General features: G+C 41.8%; 1 protein-coding gene across 1 annotated transcript in view; it reads right to left on the bottom strand.

Moving 5' to 3' along the window:
- LOC121860872 (collagen alpha-2(IV) chain-like) overlaps positions 1-11,876 on the bottom strand; it is a 24,356-nt gene extending 12,480 nt beyond the window's left edge. Inside the window, exons 1-2 of the mRNA XM_042358236.1 lie at positions 11,726-11,876; positions 4,107-4,227 (exon numbers count right to left, since the gene is read on the bottom strand). Of these exons, the coding sequence (XP_042214170.1) occupies positions 4,107-4,227; positions 11,726-11,861 (257 nt within the window). The 5' untranslated portion in view covers positions 11,862-11,876. The remainder of the gene's footprint in view (positions 1-4,106; positions 4,228-11,725) is intronic.
- Positions 11,877-13,491: the final 1,615 nt, after the last annotated feature.

Raw genomic sequence — 13,491 nt, 5'->3', positions numbered from 1 at the left:
GTGGTGGTAGTAGTGTAGTGGTAGTAGTAGGTGGTGTAGTGGTGGGTGGTGGTGGTAGTGGTGGTGGTAGTAGTAGTGGTAGTAGTAGTGGGTGGTGGTGGTGTGGTGGTGGTAGTAGTAGTGGTGGTAGTAGTGTGTGGTGGTAGGTGGGTGGGTAGTGGTGGGTAGTAGTGGTGGGTAGGTAGTGGTGGTGGTAGTGTGTGGTATACCTTGGCTGGGATTATTATTTTCAATGTACACATTGTATGTGTACATGTAAGTATGTGTGTATGTGTCTGTGATTGTATACGTCGTTTGTGTATGTGTGTATGAAAGGTCAAGAGTGTAAGAGTACAACCAATGTACCTTTGTATATCTGGGATAATGTTTACCTCAAGTTGTATGTATGTATGTATGTAAGTAATGTATGTATGTATAATCTATGTATGTAAGTAATCTATGTATGTATAATGTATGTATGTAAGTACGTATGTATGTAAGTAATCTATGTATAAGTAATGTAAGTGTGTATATATGTAAGTATGTATGTATGTAGATGTAATTATTCTGATAGTCTAGTACAAACTCACTGCTCACCAGGGCTCAGGACCTTCTGTGTGTTAGACAGATGTGATAACCAATCACCATGAGGGCCTTAATATATATGTGTAATATCTATGTATATGTGTGTAATTATTCCTGGTGTTATGTATGTTTGTGGGGTTCTATGTATAAATATGTATGGAACTATGACCTGTTTCTTCAGTGTGATGACGTTGTACCCAAAGGGGGTTTAAAGATATAATCGTAATCAAGGTTAATCAGGTTGTGCTATTGTATTCAAAGTGATAATAAACCCTTGAGTACGATGGCATAACTACTGTGAGTACATTATCAGTCCTTTGAAAAGATTGTTATCGTACCATGGTAATATATCGTACCAATGAGTTTAAGATATCGTACTATGAGGTTGGTTATCGTAATCAAGTGGTTAATATATCATTCAATGAGTTTAAGATATCGTACCATGAGGTTAAGTTATCGTACTCAAGTGGTTAATATATCGTACTCAATGAGTTTAAGATATCGTACCTAAGAGGTTAAGTTATCGTACTCAAGTGGTTAATATATCGTACTCAATGAGTTTAAGATATCGTACTCATGAGGTTAAGTTATCGTACTCAAGAGTTTAAATTATCGTACTCAAGAGGTGAAAATGTCGTACTCGAGAGGTTAATATTTCGTACTCAAGAGGTTAAATTATCGTACTCATGAAGTTGAGGCGGCTACCGTGTCCCCACCCAGGCTTGTCCCGAGGTGTAGTAATGAACAAGGGTGTGTAATTGTGAGGAGGAGGGTAGAGGTGAGGGGAGGAAGGAGTAAGGAAGGAGGAGGGAAGGTTTTGGGAGGGAGAGGCTGAGGAGGGGGGTGGTGTTATGTCGCTGGGTGGAGTGAGGAGGGAGGGGGACAGGAGGAAGAGTCAAAGTGAAGCAATATAAGCGCTTTTCGAGGTACCCCCCTCCCCATCCTTCCTCCCTCTCACCCTCACCTCTCCCTCTCTCTCCTCACCCTCTTCCCTCTCTCTCCTCACCCTCCCCATCCACTTACCCTCTTCCCCCTCCCCATTCCTCACCACTCTCCCCCCGTCTCGTCACCTTTCCTCCACAGCTGCCCAACTTACCAGGGGAAACGGTAAAGTCACACACACACACACACACACACACACACACACACACACATGTTGACCTTTAATAATACAATATAATCTCTACTCTGTTCTTTTAACTTATAACATCTCGTTCCTTTAAAATATTATTCTCAACAGCATCTCCTTGTAAACAGTTGGTCGAGTCTTCCTGGTTCTGAGAGTCTGTTGTATTTGCCAAACTTTCCAAACTTTGTAAAAAAAAAATTCCATGTGATTTTTTCTACTTTTCATATTGACTGATTCTTAACTTTTTATTAATTTTTTTTTATTATTTTTTTTCTACTCATTTTTACTATTTTTTATTTTTTATTTTTTACTTATTATTAATTGTTATAGATTCATTATGTCACTTTCCTAGACTATCATAATTTATAAACCCTTCTATAATAATCTGTTGCTTCTATTTTCCTATTATCGTCTATTAATATATTTTGCTATTTGCTATTGGAGATTATTCAAGGCGGTGTTATTCCTGTAGGTGTGTTAATAGATTGTTATTATTATTATTATTGTTACTAAATTAATCCATCATCACACATTACAGAAATAATCGTAAGTTTAAAATCAAATCTAACTTACGATTAATCAAAAAGAGAGAGAGATAATTGGGTTATTATAATTGATTGAAAAAAAAAATATATTACGTCGTTAAATAATAGTAGGAAGAAATTGATTTGACCCAGCGACCTCTTGTTGTGGTGGAGGTCAAGACGTGATCCACCTATCGGAGAGGAGTTGTTATTGTTGACGAGTCTGAGGTGGGAAGATGCCTGTATGAATGTCTCTCTCTCTCTCTCTCTCTCTCTCTCTCTCTCTCTCTCTCTCTCTCTCTTACACACACACACGTACAACTACTTTCTCCAATTGTGAGGTTAATGATCGTTTATGAAGACAATTTTACCAGTCACTTCAGACCTGACCTAACCTAACCAAACGAGAACCCACAGTAATTAGAAAGTATTTACATCAGATAAACCTAAACACATATGTATCAAATTATTATACTCGAGATACAGTTAACTAGGTGAACAGTTGCCAGCGAGCATCATTTATCAAGTCGACGTGGAATCTAATTTAATAAAGTTTCGAAATGTGCAGCTGTCTCGTGATATACCCGAATTAAACATTTCTGTATATCTAACTTGTTAAATTCAGGTTTTAGGAGGTTTGTTTTCGAGGTTAATTTATGTGTTTGTGGTGTAGGTATGTGGTATGTGATATTTGAGACAGCAGGTGTAAGGTTAGTTATGTGAAAGCTTCTATTTCCTGCAAGATGTGTGATGTTGATGGAGTACCTCGACCTAGTCCTCTCAAGGGGTGTGTGATGTTGATGGAGTACCTCGACCTATTCCATTCAAGGGGTGTGATGTTGATGGAGAACCTCGACCTATTCCTCGCAGGGTGTGTGATGTTGATGGAGTACCTCGACTTAGTCCTCTCAAGGGGTGTGATGTTGATGGAGTACCTCGACCTAGTCCTCTCAAGGGGTGTGTGATGTTGATGGAGTACCTCGACCTATTCCATTCAAGGGGTGTGATGTTGATGGAGTACCTCGACTTAGTCCTCTCAAGGGGTGTGATGTTGATTGAGTACCTCGACCAAGACCTCCTCCCTAAAGCATATATTTTGTTCTTTTATATTGCGAAATATAACTTAACAGAGTAAAACTTAACCTAATCCTATTTTATGGGTACAAGGTAAGGGTTTATTTTTAGGGCCCTGAGTAACTTAGGGACCCTAGGTAACTAAGGAGCCCTGGGTAGCTGCCTCGTTTATCCTGCCCCTAATTGGGCCTTTGGTATTGTTATACATCACAGCTAGGTGGCAGCACTAACGACATAAACAAACATTAGCGCGGCTGTTGTAAAGTTCACCAGGATGAAGGAGACCGAACTGTACTGTCATAAATATGTAATTCTCAGTGGCGTGAGGTACCCGCTAGCCCTGTGACCGACGTGATGACCCGAGATGACCTCAGCTTGAACTCGAGGTCTTCACGCACTTCACCAGAGGGTAATATATATTTTTCCAGAGAAACTTTTCGTGTTTTTAGTATATTCTCGTGGTGTTGGATGAGTTAATTAAGTGCTGCAACACCTGTTTAATATTTTTCACGGGTATTCTTTGTGTTTTACGAGGTAAGCATCACAGTGGGACGTGGAAAATTGATACAATATTTTAAAAGTTTAATATTCAAGAAGATCCAGTTTCTGACCTCGATGGAGAAAGCTCTTGTGGCCTCCTACAACCAGCTGGGTGGCCGTGTAATGCATGCATGTATGTATGTATGTATGTATGTATGTATGTATGTATGTATGTATTAATGAGGTATACATATAACCCTGTGTATTAAAAGTTGGTACTGTATCCATGTAAAGTAAGAACCAGTGGCAAGTGATATAGTTATGACTCTACTCACCCTACTCTCGCTGGGCATGGCGGTGTGAGACTCCTGTAGTAGGCGCTGACGGGGAAGGTGGTGGTGGTGACCTCAGTAGCCCCTATATGCCTGATTGATGGACCTCCTGATTCACGTTCACCTGTAGGAAGAAATTTTCATGAATAGAGGAACACAGCCTTGAGTAAGATACTGGAAAAGCTAGCATGTAATAGACTAAATTCCTTCTGCAATGTCAATAACATCTTTACAGACTCCCAGTTTGGATTTAGAGCTAGAAGGTCGAGTGAGAGTGCTCTGCTATCCTTTACTAATGACATCTTAAATTCCTTTGATGACAGTCAGTTCACAGTCGGTATATTCTTGGAGCTCTCTAAAGCCTTCGATACTGTCGACCATACCATCCTCCTTTCAAAGCTTGAATATTACGGCGTTAGGGTCCTGTCCCACAAATTGGTTTACCTCATATCTGTCCAACAGGATGCAGTATATCTGTTATAATAACCACCAATCTGACTCCTCGCCAATCTTGTATGGAGTCCCCCAAGGTTCAATTCTCGATCCTGTACTGTTTTTGTTGTACATAAACGACATAGTCCACGCCAGCTCACTCATAAAATACAACTTATTTGCAGACGATAGTAATCTCTATGCCATCAACTCAGACCTCTATTCCTTGATGAGAACTATGAACACTGAATTAACTAAAGTCGGGACCTGGGTAATAAGTAATAAACTGACCTTAAACCTTGAGAAAACCCACTACACGATCTTTCACAGAAGAAAAAACTTACCTCCAGACTTGAACCCCCTGTACCTTGGTAATATAGTCCTCAAATGCGAACAAAATACTAAATTCCTTAAGGCACCCAGAGCTACTAAGACCACCCCCATGCGCTCCTCTCAGTCCCAGACCTCCATAAAATATCACGGTGTGAAGGTGTGGAACAACTTACCACCACCCATCCGAGGAAAGACTACGCTTCCTTCCTTTAAATCATCTCTAAAAAAATATCTATTGTCGAAGTATTAATATTTCTTGTAACACTTACTATATTTACAGCACCTGCTTTTATTGTACCATCAAAACCGTTTTATCAGAAATTATCATGTAAATAAATAAGTAATTACCATTGCAATAAACATATTTGCCAACTAGACATAATCCTGACAGCTCTGTCCTCTTGTTCAACCTTATTACTGTACAACCCAGGTTGTACTGCTCCCCCATTATACTTGTGTTTTTAAATTCCACTCTAATTTATATATATATATATATATATATATATATATATATATATATATATATATATATATATATATATATATATATATATATATATATATATATATATATATATATATATATATATATGTATGTGTATATGTATGTATGAATAAATAAATAAAAAAAATAATAATAATAAAAAAAAAATAAAAAATAATAAATAATAAATAACAAATTAAGTAAATATTGAAGTGATAACCGTGGTAACACTATGAGATGTTGTTATTACCACTAAATGTTACATAATACTTCCTTGAGATAAATGTATAGTATATATCAGATGCCGAGAGCTCAGGTTCTCAACTGGCTCAGCCATGTTAATATTGTTATTATTATCCACTCTGTATCTGTGTTTTTCTGGTTAAATAAACTGTTTCAATTCAATTCAATACGTGGCCGAGGTCTCTGTAGTCGTGGGTAGGAGGGAGGGTAGGGGGAGAGCGGGAAGGAGGGGTTGGATGTTACAGTACAGGTGGGTCAAGGGGTGGAGTTAGGAGGAGGAGGAAGATGTACCGTGATGGAGGAGGTGTGGTGATGGAGGAGGTGTGGTGATGGAGGTGATGTGATAGTGAAGCGAAGGGTGAACGTGAAAGGAAGGAGGAGGAGGAAGAGATGTAATAGTAAGAGGAGGAAGGAGTGTGGTCTTGGAGGTGATGTGGTGAGAGTCTGAAGTTTCCCTCCCTATCCTCACTCCCCCTCTCCACCTCCCTCCTCCCCTCTCTCTCCCCCAAGCTCCCCCCCCCCACACCTCGTTCTTCATGCCGCCTCGACACTTCCTCCCTGATGATGATGATGGTAGTGATGATGGTGATAAGTAAGAAGTAAAAGCAAAACTCACCTCCCTTCCAGAACAGACGAGAAACACCCATCTTTCCTCCCTCCCTTCAACCCCCTCCTACCCCTGCAACCCCCTCACAACCCTTCCTTCACCCCATCCCATCCCCCCTTCCCTCCCTCCCTAACCACCTGACCATTTCCACAGGTAAATGAACAATATATTAAGAACATCCCTTTACCACCACAGCCAAACCAATACCATTGTGATGTAAAAGACTTTATTCATTATTTACTACCACAGTGAATAATCAGATCCTCTTTATATTATACAATGAAGTTTTTATTGTCTATTGAATTATTTTATATGTAAAGTGAGATCAAACATTGTATATTGTATGTTGTATGATGATTGTACATTAAAGATACATTATACACACACATACACATAAGAAACTTCTCTGTACAAGTTGAGTCTCATTGTAATTTTGCCACCACCTTGAGATAAATTTTCACCTTCAGAAGAGCCTCAAAATTTTCACTTACGAGAAAAAAAAATTATCTTACGTTACTTTTGAGAATGTGAGACCACGACCACCCTAGGTCATCGCTATACTTATATTACTAATGATATATCCTGATCTTTAACCTTCAATTAAGCGTTATTAACTGGGTAACACTTCCAGGAAAGGACAGAGGAGGTGTATCATAGCTAGCATCGGCACTCAGCATCGCCAGGCTATTGTCTCCCCTTAGCCAGACGAACGTAAGTGTATGAGGGCTTGTTTTATATGTAGTTTGAGTATATATGTACTTTTAATTCCTATTGTGTAGTGTGTATACTGTATGACTATGTGGTATCGTGTGTGTGTGTGTGTGGAGGAGGTCATGACTGGGGTGGAAAATGTGGCGTTTTGTTAGTGTAATGGTCGACTTCCTCCTTTCCAGCCTTAGCCTCCTGAAGTGAGTGAGGTGCTCTCTCTCTCTCTCTCACTCGTCACGAAAACACCACCACATTTCAGTTTATTTGCGCTAACACAGTATTACACCAGCTATTTTTTTTATTATTATCTGTATATTCAAAATTATCTGTTGTTATTCATTCACACGGTTTATCACTTCTCGATCTAGTTATCCAATTACTGTATCGTATTTTTCCCGCCTAATTTCCTTCTCTTTATTTGTCTAGGTTCATCTTATAACCTTTGTCTTCCATTTAATGATAATCTGTTGTTACTCTCATTATTAGTTTATTTATCTCCATCCACGTTTTATTTAGTACTTTTTGGTAATTGGCGCTATTTTTTTGCGTATTGCTTTGGCTATTGTTATGGGCGTGGGCGGACTTTTTTGTTTAGTTTACCCTCCTAGCGCCCCGGTTTTTTGTGATGCTTATTGTTGACTGTTTAAAATGTTATCCCTCGCTGCCTTACCCACGGCTTATCATACTGGTTGTAATTTATCTAATTTAATTTAATTTAATTTATCTTCTTCGCCATTGATCGGCCTGTTAGTCACTTGGACGGTCAGTCGCTTGTTACTCACTGTTGGCAAGTACTGGGCGCGTCACAGCACTCTCTACCATTGACATTGGCTGTGACACTTTCTTATATATTGAGGTCTTCATTAGTTTATATATAAAAATAATCGGCACTAAAGCGAGCAGGCTAATAGGATTACAGTACGTGTTAGTTAATATATTATTATATACCGAGTAGAGTATTTGCGCGTGACAATTTGATCAGCCTAGTGCATGTCCAATTTTCTCTCGAGGGTCAACTGTTTAGAGACGTAACCAGCTGTTCGGGTTAAGTTATTCCATACGTCTGCAGTTTGACGTTTGTTTTGTGTTTGTGATGGTGATTTGTATAACCCGACTCCGTGATCTCCCGCACCAATACAGGGTAGAGTTCTTAGTTTCCCATCGTCTTGGACTTCTTGATCACATCCTTATGTATTTTTCGGTACACTGTTAGAATCACGTGAAGATTACTATATGCACCTACCACTCACAGGTGTATGGGTGGCGTCTTTCGTTCTCTTTACTCTTCCTCTTTGCCATTTGTCAGTTTGTGGGTGGCAGATAGTCCATCAGTTATCTATCGGCATAACATTCTGTCTCTTTTTTTTAATCGAAATGATGTAATATTTAACTGAATAGAAGAGACACTTTCCAGCCACCTCCTTAAACTGTAGCGACGTCGACTGGAGAAATAAAATTACACCATCTGGCCTTCATAACCCGGGAACTGTTTTTGTAGACACTGAGAGACAATTTCCTATTCCAACATGTTATAGATCCGACTCACGCGATGTTGTCCTCCAGATTGAACTGTTACTTGACAACATTACGAGAGCAGGTCAAGGTTGAAATATTATGAGGGTTATTTACTACAGGATGAGGGAGGAAATAGGAATAATAATGCTAGTTATAGCCAATGTTGATAATCTTAATATACCAGAAAAAAAAATCAGGCTTCATTACTTTTGAAATATGAATCCAATATTTTCTACATTAGGGGTTCAAGGGTCAAGGTGTTGGGGTTCGGTTGTTGGGTCAAAGTGCCGGCAGGGGACTTGTGGGTTCATCAGCTTCAGGATGTTTAAAGAGATGAGATGTTAAGCGTTGTCCTCAAGCCTCTCGGGATACTCAAGGTGTTTTCCTACAGGCATTATTTTAGTCGCTGTACATTTTCCAGTTGATGCCTTCTCTTTGAACAGACGGGTCCTCCGGGCTGGTGCTGGTGGTGTACAGTTGTCAGGCGGACATGTTGGAGTGAGGAAGTTGTAAAGCTGATTGGCCAATGTTTCTTGTTCTCATATTCAAAGACACGATCAATGCTACCTAGTGTTTGGTTGGATTTTCTTTTTTTCACCGCTGCTCTCACTTGTGTTGCTGCCAGGGACGTGTTGTAAACAGAGTAGGTACCTAGCTTTGTGAAGTGACTGCACTCTGCTACGTTAGAGTCCATCATTCGACCACATTAAAACTTTAAAATATAAATAAAAACAAACATTAAAACTTTGTGCAAATCATTCGGAACAGTTGCATAATATCCTCTTGTCACTTTTTACGAAACGCTTTCTATAGTCTATAATTTTAATGATTTAGTTCCTGATATATTTGTCCATATTATTTATTTAAATCGATGACCATCTCGAGACTGTAATAGACCCATAGGGTGACCAGTTTTGGCCCTTTGGGTAAATAGGTAAACGGAGTTAGTCCATAAAATGAATCCATGTTGTACCTCCCTCAACTTGTTTCTTCATTAGTCAAACTGTATTCCACTTCCAGCTAACGTAAAAGTCTTCTCCTTCAACCATTGTGTAGCTGTTGAGTCACGTCTGTATCGAATGTTTATCTGTGCTATCACTTACAGTATTCAGGTTCGGGATTCTCAAAGCCTCGCGAGTTAAAAATTTCCTCCCGTTTTTTAATAGAAATAAGATAACACATCGACTGATATAAAGTAAGTTTATTTTTATATTTTTTTTTTCAGCTAAATTGGTGTTTTTATTTTTCTTAATTTAGGTAGTTTGGTGAGTAAATGTATCTATCTCTTCTATATTTCTATATGTTTTCGTCTATCTATCTCTCTGGCTATCAATCTATCTATATTTAGTTACTTACTCTCAGGAACGTACCATAAAGATTATTATTATTATTATTATTATTATTGCTGTTGTTGTCGTTGTCTTGTAGAGGCCCTTGTTATTATTTTACGTGATGATTAAACTTCCTTACTCTAATATAATATAACGTGCCCTATCTAACGTAAAGCAAACCTAACGTAACCTAATCTGACTTGAAGATAACATAACCTTATATAACCTAACCGAACTTAACCTAATCTAACACTCCCGTCAGGTATCGTAAGAATTATTTTTAGATGTACCTCCCGCCCAAATATCCTCATGACTTTAGTTTTGAAAATTTTTACTCTTTCAACATTTTCTTTAGATACAATACCGAAAATACAATAAAATACAATATATTGATTCAGTGTATTAGGGGAATGATTTTATTTTGTCTTTTGCTTTTAATTTTGTTGTTAGTTTTGAATTCCGTTTATCGCTCGTGAGTGAATATTATCAGGGTATAGGAGATGTTGTTACCCATAAAGAAATAGCAAGAATTTAGCCTCACACAATAGCTGTACGATTCAGAGAACAGGATTAAGAACAGCTGTATGACTCAGTACAGGATTAAGAACAGCTGTATGACTCACAGAACAGGGTTAAGAACAGCTGTATGACTCAGTACAGGATTAAGAACAGCTGTATGACTCACAGAACAGGGTTAAGAACAGCTGTATGACTCAGTACAGGATTAAGAACAGCTGTATGACTCACAGAACAGGGTTAAGAACAGCTGTATGACTCAGTACAGGATTAAGAACAGCTGTATGACTCACAGAACAGGGCTAAGAACAGCTGTATGACTCAGTACAGGATTAAGAACAGCTGTATGACTCACAGAACAGGGTTAAGAACAGCTGTATGACTCACAGAACAGGGCTAAGAACAGCTGTATGACTCACAGAACAGGGTTAAGAACAGCTGTATGACTCCACAGGATTAAGAACAGCTGTAGACTCACAGAACAGGGCTAAGAACAGCTGTACGACTCACAGAACAGGGCTAAGATCACCTGTACGACTCACAGAACAGGGCTAAGAACTGCTGTATGACTCACAGAACAGGATTAAGAACAGCTGTACGACTCAGAACAGGATTAAGAACAGCTGTATGACTCAGAACATTAAGAACAGCTATATGACTCACAGAACAGGGTTAAGAACAGCTGTATGACTCACAGAACAGGATTAAGATTAAGAACAGCTGTATGACTCACAGAACAGGATTAAGAACAGCTGTACGACTCAAAACAGGATTAAGAACAGCTGTATGACTAAGAACAGTATAGGATTAAGAACAGCTATATGACTCACAGAACAGCTGGCTAAGAACAGCTGTACGACTCACAGAACAGGGTTAAGAACAGCTGTATGACTCACAGAACAGGGCTAAGAACAGCTGTAGACTCTAACAGCTGTACGACTCACAGAACAAGATTAAGAACAACTTTCAGCTGTACGACTCAGAACAGGATTAAGAACAGCTGTACGACTCACAGAACAAGATTAAGAACAGCTGTACGACTCAGTACAGGATTAAGAACAGCTGTACGACTCACAGAACAGGGCTAAGAACAGCTGTACGACTCACAGAACAAGATTAAGAACAGCTGTACGACTCAGTACAGGATTAAGAACAGCTGTACGACTCACAGAACAGGGTTAAGAACAGCTATATGACTCACAGAACAGGATTAAGAACAGCTGTACGACTCAGAACAGGATTAAGAACAGCTGTACGACTCAGAACAGGATTAAGAACAGCTGTACGACTCACAGAACAGGGCTAAGAACACCTGTACGATTTAAAGAACTTACAAAATGTGGTCAAAACTATCACAACACGACCAACAGCGGCACGACCCGACCCACAGTGTACTCGTTCACAAGATTACAACACGACTCCACGAACGCCAGCACTACCCTGTCGGACTAACCTTCAACGACAAGAGCGCCAGATGTCGTACAGCACGCCACAGGATGTCGTGTTTGGTCGTATTGGCACGAGAAGCGATGACTACAGAGGAAGGCTTCTGGCGAACACTTGACGGGGGGAACCCAGCCGAGCGACATCCAGGCCCGGTCGACCCACACTGACAGGTTACCCCTTACCCAACCCCTCCTACTTATAACACCTCCCTGTCTTTCTCCCCACCTCATAACACCTCCCTGTCTTTCTCCCCACCTCATAACACCTCCCTGTCTTTCTCCCCACCTCATAACACCTCCCTGTCTTTCTCCCCATAGCACCTCCCTGTCTTTCTCCCCATACCACCTCACTGTCTTTTCTCCCCCATAGCACCTCACTGTCTTTCTCCCCATAGCACCTCCCTGTCTTTCTCCCCATAGCACCTCACTGTCTCTCTCCCATACCAGCACCTCCTGTCTCCCTCCCTACCCCACAGCACCTCTGTGTCTCCCCTCCCTCACCTCCACAGCACCTCCCTGTCTTCCCCCCTCCCACCTCACAGCACCTCCCTGTCTCTCCTCCCTACCCTCACAGCACCTCCCTGTCTCCTCCTCACCCCCAGCACCTCCCTGTGCACCTCACCTCACAGCACCTCCCCTGTCTTCCTCCCTACCCCACAGCACCTCCCTGTCTTCCTCCTCACCCCACAGCACCTCTGTGTCTCCCTCCTCACCTCACAGCACCTCCCTGTCTTCCTCCCACCTCACAGCACCTCCCTGTCTTCCTCCTCACCCCAGCACCCTCTGTCTCCCTCCCCTCACCCCACAGCACCTCCCTGTCTTCCCTCCCCACCCCACAGCAGCACCACCCCTGTCCCTCACAGCACCACCCTGTCTCCCTCCTCACCTCACAGCACCTCCCTGTCTTCCTCCTCACCCCACAGCACCTCTGTGTCTCCCTCCTCACCCCACAGCACCTCCCTGTCTTCCTCCCCACACAGCACCTCCCTGTCTCCTCCCCCCACCTCACAGCACCTCCCTACCTCACACACCACCCTGTCTCCTCTCCTCACCTCACAGCACCTCCCTGTCTCCTCCCTACCTCACAGCACCTCCTGTCTCCCTCCTCACCCCACAGCACCTCCCTGTCTCCCTCCCCACCTCACAGCACCTCCCTGTCTCCCCTCCTGCCTCCCCACAGCACCTCCTGTCTTCCTCCTCACCCCTCACAGCACCTCCCCTGTCTCCTCCCCACCCTCACAGCACCTCCCTGTCTCCCTCCCTCACCCTCACAGCACCTCCCCTCCCCTCCCCACCACAGCACCTCCCTGTCTTCCTCCCCACCCCACAGCACCACCCTGTCTCCCTCCCCACCTCCACAGCACCTCTGTCTCCTCCTCACCTCACAGCACCTCCTGTCTTCCTCCCTCACAGCACCTCCCTGTCTCCCTCCTCACCTCACAGCACCTCCCTGTCTCCCTCCTCACCTCACAGCACCTCCGTCTCCCTCCTCACCTCACAGCACCTCCGTCTCCCTCCTCACCTCACAGCACCTCCGTCTCCCTCCTCACCTCACAACCCCTATCTCCTCACCTCACCAAATCTCCCCTCCTGTATACTTATAGCATAGGTGTACAAAAAGCAGTGTTATGCATAAGATATTACAATATCAAGTGGTTGCAGGTCAGTTAGGTCACAATCTCAATGGTTAGGTAAAGGAAAATTACGGCTAGGTGTTTTCCTACCCTTCGTCATATTGTTACCTGTTAATTACCACGAAGCCTCCTTATGATAA

This window comes from Homarus americanus, unplaced genomic scaffold, assembly GCF_018991925.1.
Source record: "Homarus americanus isolate GMGI-L3 unplaced genomic scaffold, GMGI_Hamer_2.0 scaffold52806, whole genome shotgun sequence".
NCBI classification, from domain to species: domain Eukaryota; kingdom Metazoa; phylum Arthropoda; class Malacostraca; order Decapoda; family Nephropidae; genus Homarus; species Homarus americanus.
Note: the sequence above shows the minus strand (reverse complement) of the source record. Positions and strands in the feature narration are given on the sequence as shown.